We start from the raw sequence: 24,020 nt of genomic DNA, 5'->3' as shown, positions 1-24,020 counted from the left end.
ATGAATCCTCTGATAGCCGAAGTGAGCGTGCAGGACCTGTGCGATTGGTTCACCGTCGACAAGAAGCCGCCGAACATTCGAGTGCTGCCGGAGAAAGCTACGGCCAGAAATGGAGGACTGTGGTCTACAGCGCGGCCCCTGCCGTCGTACGTGCACGAGATGAGCTGGGTTGTGGGCTGATTGGGCGACACGCACACTAACACTGGGTGACACGCACACTAACACTGGACGACACGCACACTAACACTGGGTGACACGCACACTAACACTGGGTGACACGCACACTAACACTGGGTGACACGCACACTAACACTGGACGACACGCACACTAACACTGGACGACACGCACACTAACACTGGACGACACGCACACTAACACTGGACGACACGCACACTAACACTGGGTGACACGCACACTAACACTGGACGACACGCACACTAACACTGGGTGACACGCACACTAACACTGGGCGACACGCACACTAACACTGGGTGACACGCACACTAACACTGGACGACACGCACACTAACACTGGACGACACGCACACTAACACTGGGTGACACGCACACTAACACTGGACGACACGCACACTAACACTGGACGACACGCACACTAACACTGGACGACACGCACACTAACACTGGGTGACACGCACACTAACACTGGGTGACACGCACACTAACACTGGACGACACGCACACTAACACTGGGCGACACGCACACTAACACTGGACGACACGCACACTAACGCTGGACGACACGCACACTAACACTGGGTGACACGCACACTAACACTGGACGACACGCACACTAACGCTGGACGACACGCACACTAACACTGGGCGACACGCACACTAACGCTGGACGACACGCACACTAACACTGGGTGACACGCACACTAACACTGGACGACACGCACACTAACGCTGGACGACACGCACACTAACACTGGGTGACACGCACACTAACACTGGGTGACACGCACACTAACACTGGACGACACGCACACTAACACTGGGTGACACGCACACTAACACTGGACGACACGCACACTAACACTGGGCGACACGCACACTAACACTGGGCGACACGCACACTAACACTGGACGACACGCACACTAACACTGGGTGACACGCACACTAACACTGGGTGACACGCACACTAACACTGGACGACACGCACACTAACACTGGGTGACACGCACACTAACACTGGACGACACGCACACTAACACTGGGTGACACGCACACTAACACTGGGTGACACGCACACTAACACTGGGTGACACGCACACTAACACTGGACGACACGCACACTAACGCTGGGTGACACGCACACTAACACTGGGTGACACGCACACTAACACTGGACGACACGCACACTAACACTGGGTGACACGCACACTAACACTGGACGACACGCACACTAACGCTGGGTGACACGCACACTAACACTGGACGACACGCACACTAACACTGGGTGACACGCACACTAACACTGGACGACACGCACACTAACACTGGGTGACACGCACACTAACACTGGGTGACACGCACACTAACACTGGGTGACACGCACACTAACACTGGACGACACGCACACTAACACTGGACGACACGCACACTAACACTGGGCGACACGCACACTAACACTGGGTGACACGCACACTAACACTGGACGACACGCACACTAACACTGGACGACACGCACACTAACACTGGGCGACACGCACACTAACACTGGGTGACACGCACACTAACACTGGACGACACGCACACTAACACTGGACGACACGCACACTAACACTGGGGACCTCTCAACATACGTACAGGGCCGCTACATTCTCACACGGGCGCCTGTTAGAAACAGCAATATCTGTACGAATCTAGTCTTTTTAAGATCTGTACATTAACACACGGGCACATGTGCAATCATACACTGAGAAATATCACTTCAATATGGGACCCCCTAAAAGTAACGACGCTAAACAACCTCTCAACGTGGAAACCGTGCAGCCAGTGGTGTCATTCGGGTTGGGATCGCCCCCCATGGACCTCCCGTACCAGACCATTCAGAATCTTGAGTAATTTTGACATAATTTTACTCGTAAATCGTAATTCCCGTATATCACTGAATGATGTCGTGGTTTACTCTTCAACACACCGGTGGGCTAAAGTAGTGAACTAGTTATTTTTTGTCAACGTGACACTTTTTTTGCTGATTGGCCGTGTCGGGTGGTGGAGGGTTACGACACATACATAACGCGATCCAACCCAAAAACGTGTATTATGAATATTATGAAGGACTTGGGGAATCAGGACCTCAATACCAACACCTGAACTATAAAGGAGTCACATCCACACCTCTGGGTCATCCTCTACTCGCAAGGTGGCCAGGATTAGGGATCCTCCCACACTCAATGGGGACCTCTCGCACATAACTTGATCTTTTAGACTCACGCACAACACTCGAGCTGATTCTCACTTAGCTTATTCCCTTCAGTCATTTGCCAAACGGCAGGTCTTTGACGCAAACTCGCTCCTCCCTGCCTCTTTGCTTTAAGTTGTCAGGTATATTTGTGTTGTTTGTATCTGACTCTCTCATACCTGTCAACCCGTAGGGTTTAACCCGTATTCTTGTACGTGGAAATTGGGTTTTCAGGTCCAAACGGCGTACAGACGTTTCAATACGGGCTACACAGATAATGTCCATTTGTGTTTCTCCCTTGTGATGGGACTTTGTAGGATGAACGCTTCGATTTATAAGGGCACAGGGTGACCGATAAGGTGTGCATTTGTATGTAATAAGGTAGGGCACTGAAATGGGATTACCAGGTATGCTTTCTCAACATCCAGAAATTCCTTTTATCATGCTTTCACCACCCCTGAGCATGTGCCAAATCCACATCAGCCGAGCGTTTGTGGCTAAGCTCGCGTGTAATAACAGCAACGTGGGGGCGCAAGGGTTGGTGGATTGCACACATGTTTGGAAACCCCATGGACTGCACAATCAAACAAATTGTGGAACTCCACTTGTTCCGTTTGTATGGGGATAGAGTGTCTCTCCCCATCGTATGCGTTGCATTTCTCCAGGTGCTCCGGTTTCCTCCCACATGTAAATATCTATTGGCCGATAAGAGCTTACTATATAGGGGACCGCAGAGCTTGGGAAATTGTTGGCACCGACTATCGCGTGGCTGCTGCCAGCCCTGCTTGTCTGTGGTTCATCCTCGCGCCGTCTGAGTAGTTCTCTGTAGGGAGAGTGAATGAATACTGTGTGGACCGTTACATATTTGATAATTTTCTGGATTTGTCAAATCACCAGAACCTGCTCCGGAAGAACTTCATTTCTCTTGACCGCGTACATCCATCCAACTCAGTTTCTCCAATGCCATACCCACATTGCAACGCATTCCATTCTCGTGTCTTCCTTTGCCAGGAGTACACGAGTTTCTTCCGCGTAAATCCCTACACACAGTGTGCAATGAATGCGATCCGTTTATAGCTGTTCTGATAGTAATTGCATTGGAATTAACGACGTCCAATTCACCTCGATGGCGGTATCAGTTGTGTTTAGGGTAACATGAAAACTCGTGAATGGCAAGTTAAAGAGAAGCCACGGTGCGATTTGTGCCCATGTAACACAAAATAGAGACCACATTGTAAACCGCTGTGGTCTCCACTTCTTCAAAGGAGGAATAGCAACACTAAAAACTCGCCCGAAGCCTTCTCGCGGCTTGCAGACTCTCAGACATTGGCGTTTCATTCCTGAACGTAGTAGAAGTTTATTTTGATTTACCCTGTGAGCCAAGAAGCTCTTGAGTCAGGTTTCATCAACAACAAAACTACACCGCCGCTTCTCCGACATACGCACAAGTCACAGTAAAAATCAATCAATAATAATAACAAATAAGCGAAAGAAAAAAATAGCAAATCGCTAAAATATCCAATTTTTTAAAAAGAAATAATAGTTAAATATAGGTTATCAAATAGCACGCTGTATCTGTACAAAATACTAATTTCACATGTTGCCATCATCGGCAAGACTATAATAAAATGTTACCCACGCAAGGAATTCATTCCTGTGTATAATGAAGAGGAGCACTTGAACAAGCGGCACGTGTTTAACCACCCTAGGTATGTGGAACTTCTTCTTGGTTCTTTCGGTAAAGTCACGTAGAAGGGAAGTAATAAAATAATAAAAATAAAACATAAAATAATTCTCACGACGTAATAATTCTCACAACGTTTCGGCCACAACGCAAGCAGCCATCCTCAGGACGGCTCCTCAGGACGGCTGCTTGCGTTGTGGCCGAAACGTCGTGAGAATTATTTATTATGTTTTATTTTTATTATTTTATTACTTCCCTTCTACGTGACTTTACCGAAAGAACCAAGAAGATGAATCCCTGCAGTCACGAAAGCTTTAAATCGAAATTTATGTGGAACTTGTAGCAATTCTTAAGGTTACGTGTGAATGAATGCGCTAACGTGTGCTGTTTATGCTGTGGTGTTTGCAGTGTCCTCGTACTGGTCCGCCTTTTTGACGGCCTTTGGTTCACGCACTGGTGAGAGATCACCCGACGTTCCAAGAGCTCTGGGATTTCGCGCATAAAACTCCTGCCTCCTTAATGTCCGTGTGCAGAACTGAGGAGCCTCGGCAATTGGCTGGGCGGCGGCGGCAGCAGCAGCAGGAGTTTACTCTGTTGGGGGAGCAGGGCTGCAATGAAGACTACGTGCAGGATTTCTACCAGCACCAGGCACACGAGTACATCAAGCAGCAGCAGCAGAGCGAACAGGAGGTGTACGAGCAGAGCGAGTGCGGCTCTGAGTCCGTCACCGAGCTGGCCGAGTCGGGTGAGTAGTCAGCCCCTGAACTGGAGGTCAACTTAGAGGAGGGGTAGCCCCCCCCCCTTCCAATACGTTATCATGTGCATCAACAGTGACTTGCGCACAAACACGTCCACGTCGTCGACGCCTACGAGCACCTCGTGCCCTCTTTTAGCCCCGCGCCCCCCCTCCCGATACGTTCCATTCATTGGCTACCACATTCTGATAAGCTCCCACCCCTCTCCTCCCCCTTAACTTGTATTTAAGAGCTTGCATCTTGAATCCCTGCCTCACTTGATGCAGCAAATCTGGCTGTGACGGTCCCACCCTGATGACGGAGACTTGCGTTGCCTCCGAAACGTCGTGATTTTTATTTTATTTTTAGTAATTTCAATTTAATTTTTTACCTACGTGACTTTACCGAAAGAACTAAGAGTATGAGAGGTAGGGAATCTCAGAAGTAGTGCTCTGTTACATCCACTTGCGCGGGCCATTCTCCTGACAGCACGGGTCGCCGCTGCTCTCGGCGAGAGTTCCGAGCGGATGCTTCGTCTCGTGATGTGATGGCGATAAAACGAGTGGAGATAAAACTGCCGGGGGAAATGACCTTTATTAGTAAAAGAAAAAAGAAGCATTCGTTAAGTTTGTGCTAGAGAGATTGCTCCAGAGGGTCATGAGTGCTGAGCTGACCCCGCTAAGATTTTGGGTTCAGTTCCTCCACCTGTGCTTAAAAACCACGGTTCTCAAGCGTAGGGAGTTAATGGTTTCAACCCGGTCAACAACGATTGCACAAAATAAATCCCGTCATATTAAATGTATTAGGCACTTGAAAAGCAGGCTTATTTCTCTGTCACCCCAGAGGCAACTATTACCTCTGCCATAGGGAACCACAAAGCGCCCCGGGCATGGGACACACGATGTAAATAATGACGGTTGTTCTTCTGCCCACGTGCGTGCAGTCGCGACATTGGACAGCATTTACGATCTCGAGCTGGAGAGCTTGGAAGCGAGCTCTGCTTTCACGGAGTCTCAGGCGGGCCGCGTGGTGGGTTGCGACGTCTACCGCTTCTACAACTTCCAGCACACGTACGACGTGGAGCTGCCCATCGCCAAGCACCGCGAGAAGGTGCGCAGAAGGCAGTCCTCCGCCATGACGATGTTTTACTCGTTTGAAAACTCATTTACTTTAGAACTGATTTGTGTGTTCAGTTTGTTTGTTCCCCCCCCCCCATAAGTACGGTGCGAAATAAGTTCAACATATGCACGTACATTGAGAAATGTATGATACGGTATTCGCCATATTATGACACACTGCCCACCCCCTCCTACTCTCGGGACTGTAAAGCAGCATCTTGTTGGTGCATCTTGTCATCCGGTGGGCGTGCGTGATTGCCACCAGATTTGTTTAACGTTTTTCACACTGAGCACACGTTTGGTGTGTATCTTACTTTTTTGGAGCGTATCGTAATCTTGGCAATACGGTGATCTAATACCTCTTTGGTTATCCATTGAAGGGTCATGTCCTGGGATATGTGGTCAGTTCCACTCATGAGTGTTTAACTTGGTGTGGGAGGAGTCTTGGGTACCTCGAGAAAAAAATCCGCAGATGTGAAAGAAGCACACTTGGTAGCTTCCCACAACTTGATTCTGGAACATTTCATCTGGTACCCTTGCAGTCCAGTATATGTCCAGCATTTGAGACATACACACGCCGCACCAACACGATCGCTGCCATTGCTTTGAGTGTGAGTTGGTTGCGCTGCAACATTGTGGTGACCGTTTGAGCACACCATATTTTCATCTTGTCCATTTGTCCAATTGTGGAAAACCTATGGCATTATTAAATTACTTGAATGGTGGTGCAGTGAATTCGGCAACCCGAGTTTGATTCTCTGCCACGACAAACATCATTGGTTGCCTCCAGCAATGAAAAATGATAGGAGTTGTTAGTAAGTAAGGACTTTGCTTTTTATTCGACTCGTGTGCGGCGATGGCGCAGCCATCAATCGTGGGTCGAATTCGAACCGTGTGTGATCGGCATCGCACTCGCTGAAGGTGAATGCCTTCGGGGAAGTCGTGGACTGTATACGCAACTGCGCACAATTCTGAGTCACTTAAAACTGCTTTGCCGTTACTTGTTGCCAATTATGGACTCAATTGTCCTATCATCTCATAGAGTCCCTGGCATGTAATAATATGCTACACAGTGGCAGTGGGGGTCGCAAAATGCCGATTTATTACTAATAAACCCCAATGATCCGATCGAACTTAGGGATTTCGATCGGATCATTGGGGGGGGCACGTGCCACCCCACCCCCCCCCCACTGGCTCCGCCAGCGCCTGCATACCAGGCAGGGAAGCTAACATCTCGCCACCGTTTCGCTGTACATTATAATCAATGTACAGCATTATGGGATGCTATTCGCTTGAATGGCGCTGTAAAAAATGAAATTATCATTTATCGAACAAGTGGTTAGTCAGAGGGCTGTTTATCATTATTATTATATTCCCGACGGTTCCTCTTCCTTGCCGACGGCAGCTCCTGCAGATGATCGAGAGCAACCAGGTGCTGGTGGTGCAGGGCTCGACGGGCAGTGGCAAGACGACGCAGATTCCGCAGTACGTGCTGGACCAGCACGCGCAGCTCGGCGCACACTGCAACATCGTGGTGACGCAGCCGCGCAAGCTGGCGGCCCGCAGCGTCGCCGCGTGGGTCAGCCGCAGCCGGAACTGGGAGCTCGGCGGCATCGTCGGTTACCAGGTACGTGGCTGTGTGTGCGAGTGCGCACGTAGATCCCGCGCGCATGTGTGTGTGTGCATGTGGGGGTGAGCGGGAGCGCAGCGGGGAAGCACGCCGCGCTTACGAAATCCGCGACCAGAGTTCGATTCCCGCTCACTGCAAACACCGGGCATCCCCTCGGTCGACTCAACATGAAGGGAGTACCTGTTGTGGTGTGTATAAACATCGCCACCAGGGAGACTAAGGTGTGGTGCTGACCACCCACACCTCCCTCGTGTGTCGTGCCAGGCTTCATAGGTGCTCGCTAACACCACTTGCGTCTCAATCTGTGAAGGCTATAGGGTGGAAATGGGGCAGTGGGAGTTGAGGCTTGAATCTGTTTCACTTGACATAAGTTCAAGTGACGTTCAATTGACGTAAATGACTAAATTCCAGCACGAAGCCACCCGTTAGACCTGTGGGTGTGCATCGATTCACCAATTCGAATAGATTCCATCGCAATGCATGCATCACATCGTGCGCGTGAGGTTATATTAATTTCGTACGTGTATATTTTGTTTTACGTAATGCCTTCACTTGACTCCTTCAGCCACTCGAGGCCGCTACCTTCATGACACCGTAAACATTGAATCAGGCCTGCGACGGCATTCACAGCTGGCGGGCGGCATTGTCCCTATTGGCCAAACGTGCGTGCCATGCCGTGCCATTGTAAAACCCCTCCGGTGTTGCAAGTCGGGGCTCTCTCACCCCCCTTCGTTCTTCTCACTGCCTCAGGTGGGCCTTGACAAAATGGCCAACGACGACACTCGACTCGTCTACATGACGACGGGAATCCTGCTGCGCAAGTTCATCGCCGAGAAGTCCATGATGGAGTTCACGCACGTCTTCATCGACGAGGTGCGTGCGTTGGTGGGTGTTCGAGGGCGCGGCAGCCCTTTGTTGAAGTTGCCTTGTTTTGTTTATGTTTAGTTAAAATCAGGCTTGGGGAACCCGTTATTGATGGCCGAGTAGGTACTTCCAGGTACCCGCGAGCCGGCTGCGACACATTAAGACTCGCACACGCGTCGGTCACTTTGGTCTCAGAAAGAGCCGATTTTCTTTTGTTTAAAAAAAATACTTTAAAATGTCTCTCTTTGTCGTGTTTTCGCGTTGTGTACCGCGAGTCGTTCGGCACGATGCCCGACGTTTTTCTTCACATGCAGGAAGCTTCCTTCCAGCATGAGATTTCTGAAACGCCACTTCGCCATTTGTATATTTACGGAGAAAGGAGAGTGTTGACCTGATTTTCTACTTTGGGTATGTTTTATTGTTCTCTTTGAATGGCAAAACAATGCAGCCGAACGTTTCTCTTATCTTTCTGTTTCGACACGAACAGGTTCATGAAAGGGACCAGGAAACGGATTTCCTCCTCCTGCTTGTGAGAAAACTTCTACGAACAAATTCGAGAACCGTGAAGGTGTGTACAAGGTGGCTCATTTATCACTGCCGGAGTGTGAGGATCCTGTCCTTAAATTTGAACCGTTTAGGAATCACAGCATCGCCAGACCGACATTAGGCAGCAGCCTTAATTTAAATGTTCAAACTCTCAACTGTTTTTTTGTTTTTTTGGGTGTCGCCAGCTAAATCATACTCATTAAAAAATAAAATAATGTCCATGTGCAGTGGCGAATTGAGAACTGCTTATTCAATTTCCCCCAGCGCTCCAAAAGACACATAATTAGTTGTTATGCAACAGGTAATGAGTTGCCGTTCCACATTTCCATCACAGGCGCACTGTGCAAGGAACGGGGGCCGATAGCTGTGTACGTTAGCGCACAAAATACTTGGCCGCTGCTTGAGGAGGGTACCGTCGGTGAAAAAAATATAATCACTGCTAAGCGGCTAATTGTTTTGTTCGATGTATTTCCCAAAAAAAAAGTAAGCTGACTAGTGCAGGGTCCGTCGCGATAAGGGATGATGTCTTGACTGTGAAACATAGCGAGGGGCGTGGCAGCCAAGCGGTGGAACCCGCGTCTTGAGAGAGCACGTCCGCCTAAAGGAGGGGATTAAACGATAACATCAGTACGTGTCGAGGTCCTGGGGAGGTTTTCATCCAGCAGTGGATTGACCGTGGCTGATGACGATGTTGGAGTTTAATTCACACACATGTGGTAGTGATACTTACTCAGTCAGTCCATTGGGAGTTCCAGATAAATGTTTCCTCATCCGTTTTGTTGATTTTGACTCTTTAGTTAAAAACCAGTCCAATTTTGGCACGATAAAAAAAATTGTTGCTGAGCATTATTGGAAAACTACTGGGCTGATGAATTAAATGTTTGTGCTTATCAGCGATTAAACAAAGCCCCTGATCTTTTTTCCCCATTATTTTATCACAGCCCAGGGTTAGCAGCCCTATTTAACACTTCAACACCGATGAAGCAACATGCGACGTTCACACCTCGGTGTTCATCATCATTTTTTTTTTACTTTTTGTTTTTATTCCAAGCCAACCGGTGTTACAGTCCAAAGGGAGTTAGAGTGAAATAATACCGATTGTGTTTGCCGGTACGTTCATGCCTGTAATAACGCAGAGAGTTGTGGACACCAGGGTTTGTGGGTCATGTAAATTTGTCAAGCTCCATGCCCACCGGGCTGCCGCAAATGAACCACAGTACCTCGCCGATCTCGTCAAAGAGCGTAAACCATCACGTCAACTCCGGTCATCCTCGCAGCAGCAGCAGCGGCTTGTGCCTAAACAAACGAACAAAGACGCTGGTCACTGCATCCAGCACTTTCAGATGTGCATCTGCCGCTGTCTGGAAGGATACTAGGCAACCACTGGGGCGATGCATTTTAAATCCAGATGGAAAACTCATTTTTTTTTTAACTGCTCTTTGTCTTTAGTTGGTTGTCCTTTCCCCGCACCTCCGATTAGCACGGTTGGCTCCGTACAGTGTGAAAGAAGTTCGTCATACGTGTACACACACATAGGAGATGACGGTAAAGCCAGCTGTGTTCCTCGCCCTGCTGCGTGGGTCGTTGAGAATATCGTCCCCTTGTGTACATGGCGGGTTTTCTCCGGGCACCTCTGCGTCCTTCCATGTTTCAAATCTTTCTTGGCATTGACTTTGGCCGATCGCTCCATTTTCAGGACTCTGCGGAGAAATGTCTCGAGATTCCGAGAGGAGTTTACGAATAAATAAATGCATCGTTAAAATTCTGATTGTTATTGGAATAAAAATGAAATCCAGCCATTCCCAACATTCCCAAACCGCCAATGGTCGATGGCCTCCGGCCGACGCCATGCCGGTCGTGAGGGTTGTTTGACCATACTTCACCACACTGGTCACTGCGTGTTGGTGAAAGGGTGGTGATGAGCGGGGGGGGGGGGGTACGAAGACCAGTTCAGATATCACTCACAACTGAATTTAGGCATGGGCAATGTATGTATGGATATTTAACTTATCTCGCACCGGGCATAGCCAACCGTGCTAATAAGTACGGATCTATCTATTGGCAAGAATACATCTCTGGTTGCCAGTTTCATCGCGCACAGAGCTATGCACAATGGGAGGTTGCCCATACTACTCCATACTGGTCGGTGCAGGTGTGAGTAGGGAACATCATCTATCATCTCCATATATATTAAAGGCAAAGTTGTGAATATGTGTGTCTGTTCCAAATGTTTAGCATACTTCCCGACATGCAACAAACTGGAAATTTGCCATGTGGGTACTTTCCAGACTGTACACCATGCAAAAATTATGAAAATACACTTTTGTATTTTTTTTTGGGGAGGGGGGGGTGGGGCGCAATAATGGATTTATTTAGCACGGAAAGCGAGCGGTGACGTCACATCTGTGATGTCACCCGCATGCGGCAGCGTCACGCAGTGTGCCTGCTGATGTCACGCACCGCCCCCTCCACCCTTCGCGTAGGCCGTGTATTAATCCAAGACAAGAATCCAGGTCTTGGGCGAAGCTGGCTAGTAAAGATAGTTTTTTTGCCGGTATCAAGATGATGGATCGGCTTTAACCCTTCCCGGCAAAAATACAGGAGGTGTTCAGATGTCCAAACACCAAATAGACACCTATCACGAGGCATCATCAGGTCTGCATTAAAAACCACACGCATGCTTGTTGTAAAACACACAAACAAACATGCTGTGCTAAGGCACGCATTGCCCTGGAAACTGGCCCACACCAGAGCTACAGCCTCCTTCATGGCTGTTCCCTCGTGTGTGGCCGTCTCACCGAGTAGCTGACTAGGGGTGGCGTGCCTCCTGTGCAGTGCCAGGCACCTGACTAGGGGTGCGGTGCCCCCTGTGCAGTGCCAGGCACCTGACTAGGGGTGGCGTGCCTCCTGTGCAGTGCCAGGCACCTGACTAGGGGTGGCGTGCCTCCTGTGCAGTGCCAGGCACCTGACTAGGGGTGGCGTGCCTCCTGTGCAGTGCCAGGCACCTGACTAGGGGTGGGGTGCCTCCTGTGCAGTGCCAGGCACCTGACTAGGGTGGGGTGCCTCCTGTGCAGTGCCAGGCACCTGACTAAGGGTGCGGTGCCTCCTGTGCAGTGCCAGGCACCTGCCTAAGGGTGCGGTGCCTCCTGTGCAGTGCCTCCTGTGCAGTGCCAGGCACCTGACTAGGGGTGCGTTGCCCCCTGTGCAGTGCCAGGCACCTGACTAGGGTTGGGGTGCAGTGCTAGGGGGACTCCACGTGTCTCAAGGGCACTTGGCTCTCTTCCCGCTGGCCTGGCGCTAGAGCGCCGCTGAAGAAGATGATTGCGCAGTAAATCATGAATATTTGTTGTTTTTTTCTACCCGCGCGTGATTCGACGTCTCGTGTAAAGCGTAAGAATCAATTTGAAGTTACGACTTCATGACTCGTCCCTGTCCCGCCGGCCGCCCCAACCCTCCACTGCCCTTCTCACCAACCGCAGGTGATCCTCATGTCAGCCACCATCGACTGCCAGGAGTTTGCGTCGTACTTCTCCATGCCGCTGATGGATCGGATACAGCCGGCGCCCATGATCTTTGTGCGAGACAAAGTCCACGAGGTGCAGGTCCACTACCTGGAGGACATGCCCATCTCTCTCGGCGAGGTCAGGGCACCAACCGTTCCCGGACACTCACCCCTGCATGTCCTTCCATAGTTGGCTTTATCGCTGGCTCCATTGGCCGCCTTCCTTCCTGGCCTATTTCGCCTCCTTCCCTCTTCTCCACACGGCACAAGCGAGCCAATGTTACACCGCTAGAGAGTGGAAGATTTTGTTGGTGGTGGTTTTCCTCATTGCGTAACTGGTACACTGCTCCCCCAGTGTGTTTCTGGGTTGTATTGCGGATTGTTGGGCAAGGTGTCCGACTTCCTAGGCTGGGCTGCCCAGGTGAGAGGGGGTGGCATGGGCTGCGTCTCCCCAGCCTCTATTAATCATGATAAAGTTGGTAGTAATCTCCAGCGAAACTTTCTCATTGTAAATGTTGAGAATTTGCTCTAAAACACACCGGTGGTGCTAAGGTAGTAACACATTTACATGTTTTATTCATGTTTTGTTCTTGTGAAATGAGTTTTCAATTTAGAAGAAATTCCTTTTTAATTGTATCACGAATAATGTCGGCCGCGAAAAACTTCGTGTTAAATTAGTCTGTTAATGATTAGCAAAGTCACTGGTTATTGAGTATAATTATTCGATATTTTGAAACTATTACGAAGAAACCTGGCATATGCAATTCATTCAAGTTACCGATTACTCGGTGACTTGAACAACAGCAAGTACGTTGCTTTGTGCATCGTGGAATGTCACACAACATTGAAATGAAAGTATAAATTAAATCAATGTTATGGACAGGAAAATTGCACCGTTTAAAATTGCGCTTCAAATTGAGACGAGGATTTTAAAAGCCTTCGCTAAATGCTTTAACAAGCATTAATTAGAGCTTACGAAAAAGCTGCATTTAAAGCACCCCAAGCTGCATTATGTGTGCTACAGGAGAGGATTGTAATGGGCAAGTATGGTCGGCAGGAGGTGCCTATTTTAGCAAAAACAAATGATTTGATTGCAGGTTGGGGAAAATAATGGGCAAATATTGACTTTTCACAAGTGCATATGCTGCATTAAAATCATTTCCCCATGGCAAGCACTCTTGTATGTGTGTTTGTCGAACTTCTTTCGCAGCATACGTAGCCAACCATGCTAATCGAAGGTGCCACAGCATAACGTGAAATGTCCCGATATGAAAATGCATTTCACCACCTGTATAAATGTGTGTGTTTATGAATACTGTGTGGGGAGCGGTAGTGTAGCGGTTTAGTGTGCTGCTCATGCCCAACACCAGTGACGATTAATTATCTGATCAGGTCCTGGGCTTGTTCAGATAAGTACCTGTGTGTAAAATCATTGCCACTAGGGAGACAAAGGTGGCCGGGCGTGGTGCTGGCCACCCAACCCTTTGTGTGCCGTGCCGGCCTTCATAGGTGCTCGCGAAAAGCACTTGCCCCAACAGTCTGTTAAGGCTATACATGGGATCTTTGTTATTGAATAATATATGATATGAATCTGTTTTAATTAGTAAATCGACGCATACTGTAGTTACTTTCTTACTACAATGACAAATGTCCCCCATATAGCCTTAACAGACTGTTGCGTTCAAGTGCTTTTTGTGGATGTCTTTTATGACCAGCATAACACACAAAGGGTGGTGTAGCTAACATCACACCCGGCCGCCTTTGTCTCCCCAGTGCTGATGTTGACCCGCCGCACCAGCTACCCGTATTAAAGTCGGCTCGACCTATTGGTGGCCCAGAACCGTTCAAATATTCTTCCTTCTGATATTATGAAGCCACTGGAATTAAGCACTTTTACATCTGCATTGAAAACGAATTTCTTTCGAACTGCTATTTTTTGTTAAGTTTGTTGCCCTTACCCTCCCGCACCTCCGATTAGCATGGTTGGCTACGTACGGCACGAAAGAAGTTCAACACACATACATACTAACCGTGAGCGTAAATCGAAATTGGGTGCGCCAGTGCGCGAACCACCACGCTACCGCTCCCCGCACGCCCACTGCATTCGAGTGCACAGCTGTCCCAGCAAAAGCCACAGCATGGCTCGGCCAGGGTTAAAACTCTCTGCAGGCAGAGTGAGTGACAGCTTGCGCACGGGGGTCGACCTTGACTTTGTGTTTTTCGGTGGCAGCAGTCCAATCGGGAGTTGTTGCTGTGCCGTCAGTCCCCGAGACCTCTCCGAGATGCCCGGGCTAAACGCTCCGACCTTTGCGTGCGAGCCGTCGGCCTTACAAGCCGCTTACTGGTCCCGCCACGTCCTTGCACAGTAACAACCGCCGCAAAGGTCGACCCGATAAACGGGGGCGGGGGGGGGGGACCACCCCAGGTGGTTTACAAGGCGCCACGCTCTCACACGCTAGCTCTGATGCGCTTCAAATTTTGGTCCGCATGCTGCGCCAGTGCGTTTGATTTTAAATGCCCGTGCAGCCCTCCGCTGCGTTTACCCGTTGCACCTGCTTGTCCGACGTGCCGGGAGATTCTCCAGCAACTGAATCGTGTTCGTGTCGCGTGCCCGTGCGTTGCTCGTGTCGCGTGCTCGCCGTCGCCTGTCGTGCGTTCGCGCCAGGTGTTCGCTGCCGCGTGCGTTAACCTCGCGTGTTCGTATCGCGGGTTCGTGTTGCAGGCGGTCATCTTCGACCTGTGCATCCCTAGCATCGCTCGTGAGAGCTACGCCATCACAGAGAAGCTCATCAGGAGCTTTTATGACATGGAGGCATACAAACAGTACGTGGTGCGACGGAGATGGATCTGTGTTTTGAACGTTGGGGGTTACACTCCTGGCTTCGTAATACATCCTCCCATCCTTACCTCCCACCCCCCCCCCTTCTCCGCTCTTTTCCTCCCTGCTCCCCCACCATCTTTCCCCACATATCGCATGACAGGTGCATTGTTAACCCTTTCCCGTTCCGATGACGTATGTGTACGTCATAGTTTTTCGCCGTTCTGATGCCGTACACATGTGTTCCAGTGACGTATATATGTACGCCATCAGAACGGAATCGGAATAAAAAAATAAAACAATAACTTTATCGGTACCGAGACTCCCACCAAGCCATGCGGGATGGTGTGTGGCACAGTTTGGCGCCAGCTATCGTACACTGCAGTGGTGTCTGGTGTCGTTACCGTTCTCTGTCCTTGGTAGAGGGCCCGGTGTCTCTTCTCCCAATTCTCTTGGCGGTTGATAAGCATCCTACCATACCGTTCACAAATTGTCCTCGATAACGCAAGCCAAGTCATTGCCCGCGATTAAACATTAATTCCTGCAAAAGTCACGGGTTTCCCTGAAAATGTTTTTAAAATGCTCTTTCGACAATAGAATTCTCTTTTCGTGACCTTAAAAACATTTTGCGACAAATTGCTTGAATTGTATTTCTACTTGTAAGTGCACGCGTAAGCTTGCACGCGCACGGCGTTTGGGGGAGACTGCCGCGTCCGCTTGTTGCGAGTCGTTATCGTTGTGTTGCAGCCTGCAGACTGGCGTTCAGGAGCTTGGCAGCGTGCTCGTGTTCCTGCCAGGTACGCGCTTTGCCGCTCGTCTTATCTCGCACCAAACACACACGCACACGACTCGTGGCGGGAACCTCTGGCGGCTCTGGGGTGGGGGGGGGGGTCCCTCGAGCGTTCCTCTACTCCGTCGGTGTTCGAGTCTGCTTAGCGGTTCGCGATGACGACGCGCCCGCCCGTGTGTCGGGACTGGACGTTCTCAAGAGGAGGAGGAGGGAGGGGGTGGGAGCTCTGTGTCGGCCCCTGTGAAATTCAATACATTTCAGGCTAAACAACAACAACAACAAAAATTCAAAATCGTTGTGCAAATTATTTTCAAGCCTGTGTAATTCATCAGTTGTAGCGGTAATAAGTTCATGGAGGGTAGACCCGAAGAAGCTGTGGCGGTCGTAGTATCGTATACGGAGTAGTATTTGGAGCAGAGAACCGGGACCCCCCCCAGGTGGTTAGTGTGGAGGAAAATAAAATATTCCACGTGTCTTTTTGCCCAGCACCCATCGGCCTTTGGGTCAAAGGGCAGGGAGCGGGAGTCTCCCGGTAGTGCTTTAGGAATGCGTGCCGTTTGTTGACGCAGTCGTAACATTGCAATTCCGGGAGAACAGATCGATCTTTTACGACCGTACAATTCGGCATAGCCGAGAAAGCTGATGTGAAATAGCCAGGGTGTTCCCAAATGTCCATTATTAAATAATGATACCTAGAGGGCAGCAGTGCGAGTTGGCTCGATAAAACTAAACGGCAGACATTTGGTTGCGTGAAGATGTTATCGAGTAAGTGTGTCGTCCCTCGAAACGTCGTGCTTCGGCCGGTGCATCGGCGTGACTCGTCACGTTGAGGTTTCAGAGATTCCCAGGAATTCGGCTACATCTCGGCCTTGGTTTCGGTGATACGGAGCTAGCAACACCTTACAAACGAGATTGTAAAACTAGACGACAAAAAGGAATCGATCACTATGTAACACAATCTTTTTGTTCCTGGCTAGTAAGTGTTATTTTGTAATTGCTTATGCCAAAAAAGTATGGAAAATGGCTATTATTCCGCACAAGCTTGGCTTTTGTGACCAGGACAGTGATATTTTGAAAGTTACCTATTTTAAATGATAAAACGGGCGAATTTGTGTCTTGTCATTCACATAAAGCCAGAAAAAAACAACATAAATCAAAATGAACATGTATTTATACTAAAGTAATACAAAAACTACTACAAAAGATTAAGAAGTGGGTAGTTTTTCGAGATTTACGATTATATTGTAAATCACTTTCACGAATCAGCCCCCAAATGTAGTCTCCCATCATGTTCTCGTTATACTGTCCTTGGTAGCGGCATTCAAAGTCCAGCATATCCTGGTAGAAGCGCTCGCCTTGCTCCTCCGAGTACGCTCCCATGTTCTCCTTGAATTTATCAAGATGGGCATCAAGGATATGGACTTTGAGGGACATCCTACAGCCCATTGTGCCGTAGTTCTTCACCAGAGTCTCAACCAGCTCCACACAGTTTTCGACCTTGTGATTGCCCAGGAAGCCACGAACCACCTCGACAAAGCTGTTCCAAGCCGCTTTCTCCTTACTAGTGAGCTTCTTGGGGAATTCATTGCACTCCAGGATCTTCTTTATCTGTGGTCCGATGAAGACACCAGCTTTGACCTTTGCCTCAGACAGCTCAGGGAAGTCTTAAAGGTACTTGAAGGCTGCTGACTCCTTTTCTACAGTTCTAACAAATTGTTTCATAAGGCCCAATTCAATGTGCAGTGGTGGCATCAGCACCTTCCGGGGGTCCACCAGTGGCTCCCACTTGACGTTGTTCCTCGCCACAGAGAACTCGGTCTGCTGTGGCCAGTCCCGCCTGTGGTAGTGCGCCTTGGTGTCCCTGCTGTCCCAAAGGCAAAGATAGCAGAGAAATTTGGTAAAACCGCCTTGGAGACCCATCAGGAATGCCACCATTTTGAAGTCCCCGATGACCTTCCAGCCGTACTCGTCATACTTCTTACCTTCCAGAGGTTTTTTGCATTGCACGCAGGTGAAATGAGGTGCCCAGGGTTTGTCTTGATCCCGACAGGCATGCTAAAACATGCCTTGTAGGCCTCATGCATCTTAGCAGATGCTTCCACAGAGTACTTTTTCACTCTTGATAAATTGGCCGTAGGACTAGCAAAATGCGTCTGCCGGATGCTTGCAGCCTCTTGATGCCATCTCAGAAAATGTTTAAATATGTATCCACTTAGGCAGCTGGAACTAAACTGAACTTGTGGGCTTAAGGCCCCTGTATTTATACAACTTTATATTACTGGAAAGTTCTATAATGTTCTAGAAGATACTCCAAGTTTACTCAGCACTGAATCTATCTGGAATATTCTGGAAAATAGGTAAATTTCAAAATATCACTGTCCTGGTCACAAAAGCAACGTTTGTGGGGAATAATAGCCGTTTTCTGTACTTTTGAGGCATAAGCAAAGAGGAAATAACACTACCCAGGAACGAAAAAATGTTTACACAGTGTAACGAATCGTGACTGTTTGAATTGTCGTGAACCGTCGCGTGTCCTCTGCCCGAGCATGCGAGCGTCGTGCAGTCATTGTGGGGGGTGGTGGCGTGGGACATCTGCAGGTTACGGAGAAATCACCGAGATGATGGAGTGGCTGAGCGTCAACATGACCAGGTGGGTGGAGCGCTCGTGTTTCGCAGCGCCAAGCCTCCAGGCACTTTCCCTTGCAAATACTAACCAGGTTCCAACCCCCTGCTTTAGCTTCCAAGATATGATGAGATCGTGGACATTCGAGCCGATTTGATAGTCGTGGGGAGTTTCCGTGTGCCAGTGTTGATGTATTATCTCAGAACCGTGCAAGCAAATCCACACCCCAGTATTCCCAGATACGTGTCCCATCCTGGTATTCGCCACACTCAACCCTCCCTAATTTCCCGCACCTCGGATAGCACGGTTGGCTACGTACGGTTCAATATACACCCATCAACGAGCTTCTGCCTGGATTCGAACTTGGCATCTCCGCGATGGCAGCTCAGTGCTCTCTTGCGGTACTGCAACAAAAACAACCTGCATTTATTAAAACGTGCCCGTAATGTAACTAACGCCTCGAAGCCCAGAGATACAAGGGAGGGAGTGGGATTGAGTGGGATTGAGTGGGATTGAGTGGGTTGGAGTGGGAGGGAGGGAGTGGGATGGAGTGGGATGGAGTGGGATGGAGTGGGAGGGAGTGGAAGGGAGTGGAAGGGAGTGTGAGGGAGTGGGAGGGAATGGGATGGAGTGGGATGGAGTGGGAGTGAGTGGGAGGGAGTGGGAGGGAGTGGGATGGAGTGGGAGGGAGGGAGTGGGAGGGAGTGGGAGGGAGTGGGATGGAGTGGGATGGAGTGGGATGGAGTGGGAGGGAGTGGGAGGGAGTGGGAGGGAGTGGGAGGGAGTGGGAGGGAGTGGGAGGGAGTGGGAGGGAGTGGGAGGTAATGGGATGGAGTGGGAGTACGAGACCCCTGAGCCCACCGGCCGCCGCACGTTTGGGTTTGAGTCCCCCACCTCCCCCACCCGCGCTGGCACGGTAACGTTGGGGGGGGCTTGCCAGGACGTGCGTGTGAACAGGGCGGGTGTTGACCTCTCCGATTGTCTCCGCAGCCTGAAGCTGCTACCGCTTCACTCGTCGCTCACTCCGCAAGAACAGAAAATGGTTTTTGACCCGGTGCCGTGTGGATTGCGCAAGGCAAGAAGCCGTACCCTCTGGGCCACTGGCTTGCTCTTGTCAAAAAACTCGTCTTCATTCATTCCGGATAATTCGAGTATTCTTGTTTTTTTTCTACGAGTGATCAACTTGGGTAATGGTTAGAGGTGGGTCCCATGCCCGGGTTACGAAGAGGTCGGGAAGCTAGACGGGAGGCGGTGGTCTGTGGGTGGGTCGGGCATTTCGTTCATTGCACCAGGGCCTATGGCAATTGCGCTACGGCCGCTGGCTCAACCGCGGGAGTGATTCGAAAATAATCATGGGTGACAACCCCTTCGTGTTAACGATCGCATTGGGTAATAAGATCGTAAATAATCGGATGAGCCAAGTAAATTAATTCGCAAAGTAAAAAAAAATATCCTGCGCTTGAAAAGTTACTGACGAAATTACTGTTTCTGTTTGTCGTGTTTTGTTGATTTGACCCACTAGGTCATCCTTTCAACCAACATTGCTGAAAGTTCGATAACCGTACCTGACATAAAATACGGTAAGTGTTCTGGGGTGTATCGGTCTCAGTGGTTTTCCCACTGCGCTATGATTGATCTCTGGAACTGAACAAAACTAAGATAAAACTTTAAACTTTTTTATTTTACCAGCTAAGGTCCACAGAGCTATATAGCTCTTTTTCAGAAGCGACCTCGCCACAAATGATAGCTCAACGAAGTGGTTTGTGTGGAAATTTACAGCAGCCAAATACTCTAAAACACATGTTTCTACGTGTGGAGGGAAAACCCGGAGGCCCTGGGGAAAAACCCACACGACCGTGGGGAGAAACGCAAACTCCCAATATACAGCAGCAGGCATCGCGGTCGGGATCAAACCCATGACCTCCTGCATGCCAGGCGAGGTAGTTAACATCTCGCCACTGTGGCGACATCTCGCTTGGTTCAACCCGAGTACACATGGGAGACTGATACAGCACAACCACGACAATCTACCTCGCAGTTATGATATTAGTGGTAACGCATCACTGTCTGGTGTGTAGTTTCGCTGCACTTAAATCAGCTGTTAGTCCATGTGCATAGACACTTCATTTGTTGATCCCACCCGAGGTTGATAATCTCTAGTGGCACCAATCTCTTTCCACTGCCAATGAAAGTAAATTATGTGATAACCTTTACAAATGAGTGGGTTGTCCCATAAGTCACGTTAATTGGCCGTGTAAATAAATTGGTGCAATTAACATTTAGCCACCCAGAGGTGGGCGGGTGGCTAAGGGATTAAAGCATTAAGCCGGCCCTACTGTGATCCTGTGTTCAAATCCAGATTTCAGCTATCCATGATTAAACTGGATTCGCGAGTGTAACGAGTTGATGGTCTTGGCCGGGTTACCAATTACTGCACAAAAACACCACCATACCACCATATATTTTAATTGAACTTATGACAAAACGCCCTTTGCGGAGCATTAAAGAGTGCCCCCCCCCCCTAGTGTGGATAACCATTTCTATCGAAGTGACCTCAGAAGTGGTTACATTACGTCACTTTGCTGGACCGTCCTCCGACACGGTATGTACGGAGTGTGCATGTTGCACTCCTTTCGCACCGTACGTAGCCATCCGTGCTCACCGAGGGTGCGGGGGAAGGCCAAAAAATGTAAACACAATAAAATATTTAAAAATATATATTTTTTAAACACGATTTAATTAAATGTACTGTCCGAGCTGCCCCTCCCCCTGCCCCCTTGCCCCATCGCCCCTCCCCTCCTTCCACATCCCCCGCCCCTGGGCATGGCTCCCCGAGGCTTGCCGTGACGTAAGGGACCACGTGGTGATTTACAGGCAACGTGAGTTGAGCGTGGATATTTAGAGCCATTAAAAAGATCGTTTAAAAATATATATTTTTTAAAATTTTCAATGATAGAATATAGTAATGTCATCAGTATGACATACCTATACCAAGTTTGCAATCGATACGACATTGGCAATACGGTTGAAATTGAGTTACAAGATTTTTGGATACAACACATACAGTAAGTTAAATAAAAGCGTGTAAAAAGTTTTTAAATATATGTTTAGGATTTTTTATGATAGAATATCGTGTTGTCATCAGTATTACATAGCTATACGAAGTTTGCAGTGGATACGACATTGGGAATACGGTTGAAATTGAGTTACAAGATTTCTTTTTTGAGGATACAACAGACGAAGTGAGTTAAATAAAAGCGCGTAAAAAGCAGTTATAAAGAACTGAAATACGCCGCTGTGATACACCGCAGTTCCGAATGGAAGTTATTTTCATCTCGTGGCACGTCGCCAACAGTACAGTTGAAATATCATTTGAGGGCACGAGCAAAGGAATGAAACAATAAAATTGGCCTTCCCGTAGAGTGTGCCAATTTGTGCCGTGGGTCATGGACCGACCGTGTGTCGTCAGAGTTCGGTTCACAGCTTTTGCCACCGATGCCCCCGTCTGTGCCGCCGCGCGTGTCCCAACAGTGATCGATTACTGCCTGGCCCGAGAGATGGTGTGCGAGACGGGCACCAACTACCAGAGCCTGCGTCTCATGTGGGCTTCCAAGGCCAACTGTGACCAGCGGAAAGGTACTCCCGCTGCGTGGCGGTAACGACGCGGGAGGGGCGGGGAGGGGCACTACCTTGTTGAATGTTGAAGCTGAAGAGCAACTTACCGGTGTGTGACTAAAAATGTTTGTTTTTAACCGTAGCGTATTACTTGCTAATTGGATTAGTGAAAGGGGTCACTGATGAAGTGACCCTGCGCAAAGAAGCATGCGGAGAGGTGGCAGGGGGAATCCATGGATTAGAGAATGTGCAAATTTGGACGCTTTGTGTCGGCTTATAAGAAAAATAAGTGGGCTTGGGAAGAAGACGTTGCTGGAAAGGGGGGAACAATGGTCCATACTCTTTGTTTTTTTCGGTAAAGTCACGTCGGTGAAAACAAAATAAAATCACCTACGTGACTTTACCGAAAAAACCAAAGAGTATGGATCCTTGCAGCCACGAAAACTTCAAATCTGGGACAATGTTCATTGCTCGAGATTAGTGGACTAGTGGCAGCCAAAGGCGCGAACGCGTCCCCAACAGGCCGACCACCAGGGAAAGGAAGTGTCGAAATGAGTTCGCGCATGGGTGCCGGATAGATCGTTGCATCGGAGAACCGAGAGTAGGTGAGGCCGGCTCTTGATGGGGGGGGGGAAGCTACCATCCAGCAATGGATTGACCATGGCTGATGAAGATGATGATGTTGATGACAAGGACTCGCCAGAGAACACCATTCCTCCCATAATCCCCGTCCACCGCTGTTATCGCGTACACGTTATCGTTTTTTGCCGCCGTTGCGCGACGCCTTCTCTTCGCCTGTGCACTCGGTCGGTGTGAACCCGTTTTTGCATCTAAGCCAAGGTTGTTCGTTTTGACCCGAAATTTTAAAAATATCGGGGGTGGAGAAAGGTCCACGCTTTCTTTCGAATGGCTTCTGCAGGGTATCAACCGGTTACTCTTGGACAGCAACCGGCTTTGAGTCTCAAAAGTCTGGTGCTGTGGAATGTTCAAAATATTCTGTCGATTTTTGCATTAAATGTGTTGTCACGGGGAATAGATTAACTTTCACCACCGAGCTTCGTAAACTCACGGCTCTCCTCGTAGCCTTTGGGCAAGGGATCTCATCATGGGTGATGATGCCAAAATTCGGGGGGGGGGGCTATGCATTTTGTAAGCAAAAGGGGGGTGCATTAAAAGCCTCCATTTTCTGGAAGTGCCCAGGTGAATGAAAGGTCACAGTACTTAAGTCACCATTCCTGAGATCCTGCGTTCGAGTTTGATTTCAGCTGAACCGGGTTCTGAGTCTTTAACCAGTCCTGAATATACTGCCAAAAACAAAATCATTAAATTTAGCTTTGCACCTAATTTTGCAGAATTCCAGCTGTGACTGCCATTACAATGAACAATCCTCTGTCGCAGGGCATGTAAGCAGAGCGTGGCCATAGTGCGTGGATTAAAGATAGCTTGTTTGGAGGGATTTCAGAAGTAGTTCTACGAAATCTCTTTCCACGGGCCGTTCTCAAACACACGAGGCGTTGCGCTGCTCCTTGAGAGTTTGAAATGGGTATTCGGTCTGGTGGCGCGACGTCGACTGATCGCACCATTGGAATAAAGTATGGAAAACCTTTTTTTTTTCATAATAAAGGATTTTGGGTTAGATCGCGTAAGTATAAATGTGTCGTAACCC

The 24,020-nt window shown here is 49.1% G+C and overlaps 1 protein-coding gene across 1 annotated transcript in view; it reads left to right on the top strand.

Annotated features, from left to right (window-relative positions):
- Positions 1-24,020, top strand: part of TDRD9 (tudor domain containing 9) — a 66,896-nt gene continuing 42,876 nt past the window's right edge. Inside the window, exons 1-13 of the mRNA XM_078864251.1 lie at positions 1-146; positions 4,648-4,859; positions 5,792-5,958; positions 7,372-7,593; positions 8,347-8,469; positions 8,948-9,028; positions 12,486-12,647; positions 15,231-15,331; positions 16,074-16,123; positions 18,715-18,766; positions 19,730-19,814; positions 20,262-20,319; positions 22,271-22,375. Of these exons, the coding sequence (XP_078720377.1) occupies positions 1-146; positions 4,648-4,859; positions 5,792-5,958; positions 7,372-7,593; positions 8,347-8,469; positions 8,948-9,028; positions 12,486-12,647; positions 15,231-15,331; positions 16,074-16,123; positions 18,715-18,766; positions 19,730-19,814; positions 20,262-20,319; positions 22,271-22,375 (1,564 nt within the window). The remainder of the gene's footprint in view (positions 147-4,647; positions 4,860-5,791; positions 5,959-7,371; positions 7,594-8,346; positions 8,470-8,947; positions 9,029-12,485; positions 12,648-15,230; positions 15,332-16,073; positions 16,124-18,714; positions 18,767-19,729; positions 19,815-20,261; positions 20,320-22,270; positions 22,376-24,020) is intronic.

The sequence above is a fragment of the Lampetra fluviatilis genome, chromosome 18 (genome assembly GCF_964198595.1).
Source record: "Lampetra fluviatilis chromosome 18, kcLamFluv1.1, whole genome shotgun sequence".
Classification (NCBI taxonomy): domain Eukaryota; kingdom Metazoa; phylum Chordata; class Hyperoartia; order Petromyzontiformes; family Petromyzontidae; genus Lampetra; species Lampetra fluviatilis.
This window is presented reverse-complemented; position numbering and strand designations above follow the sequence as displayed.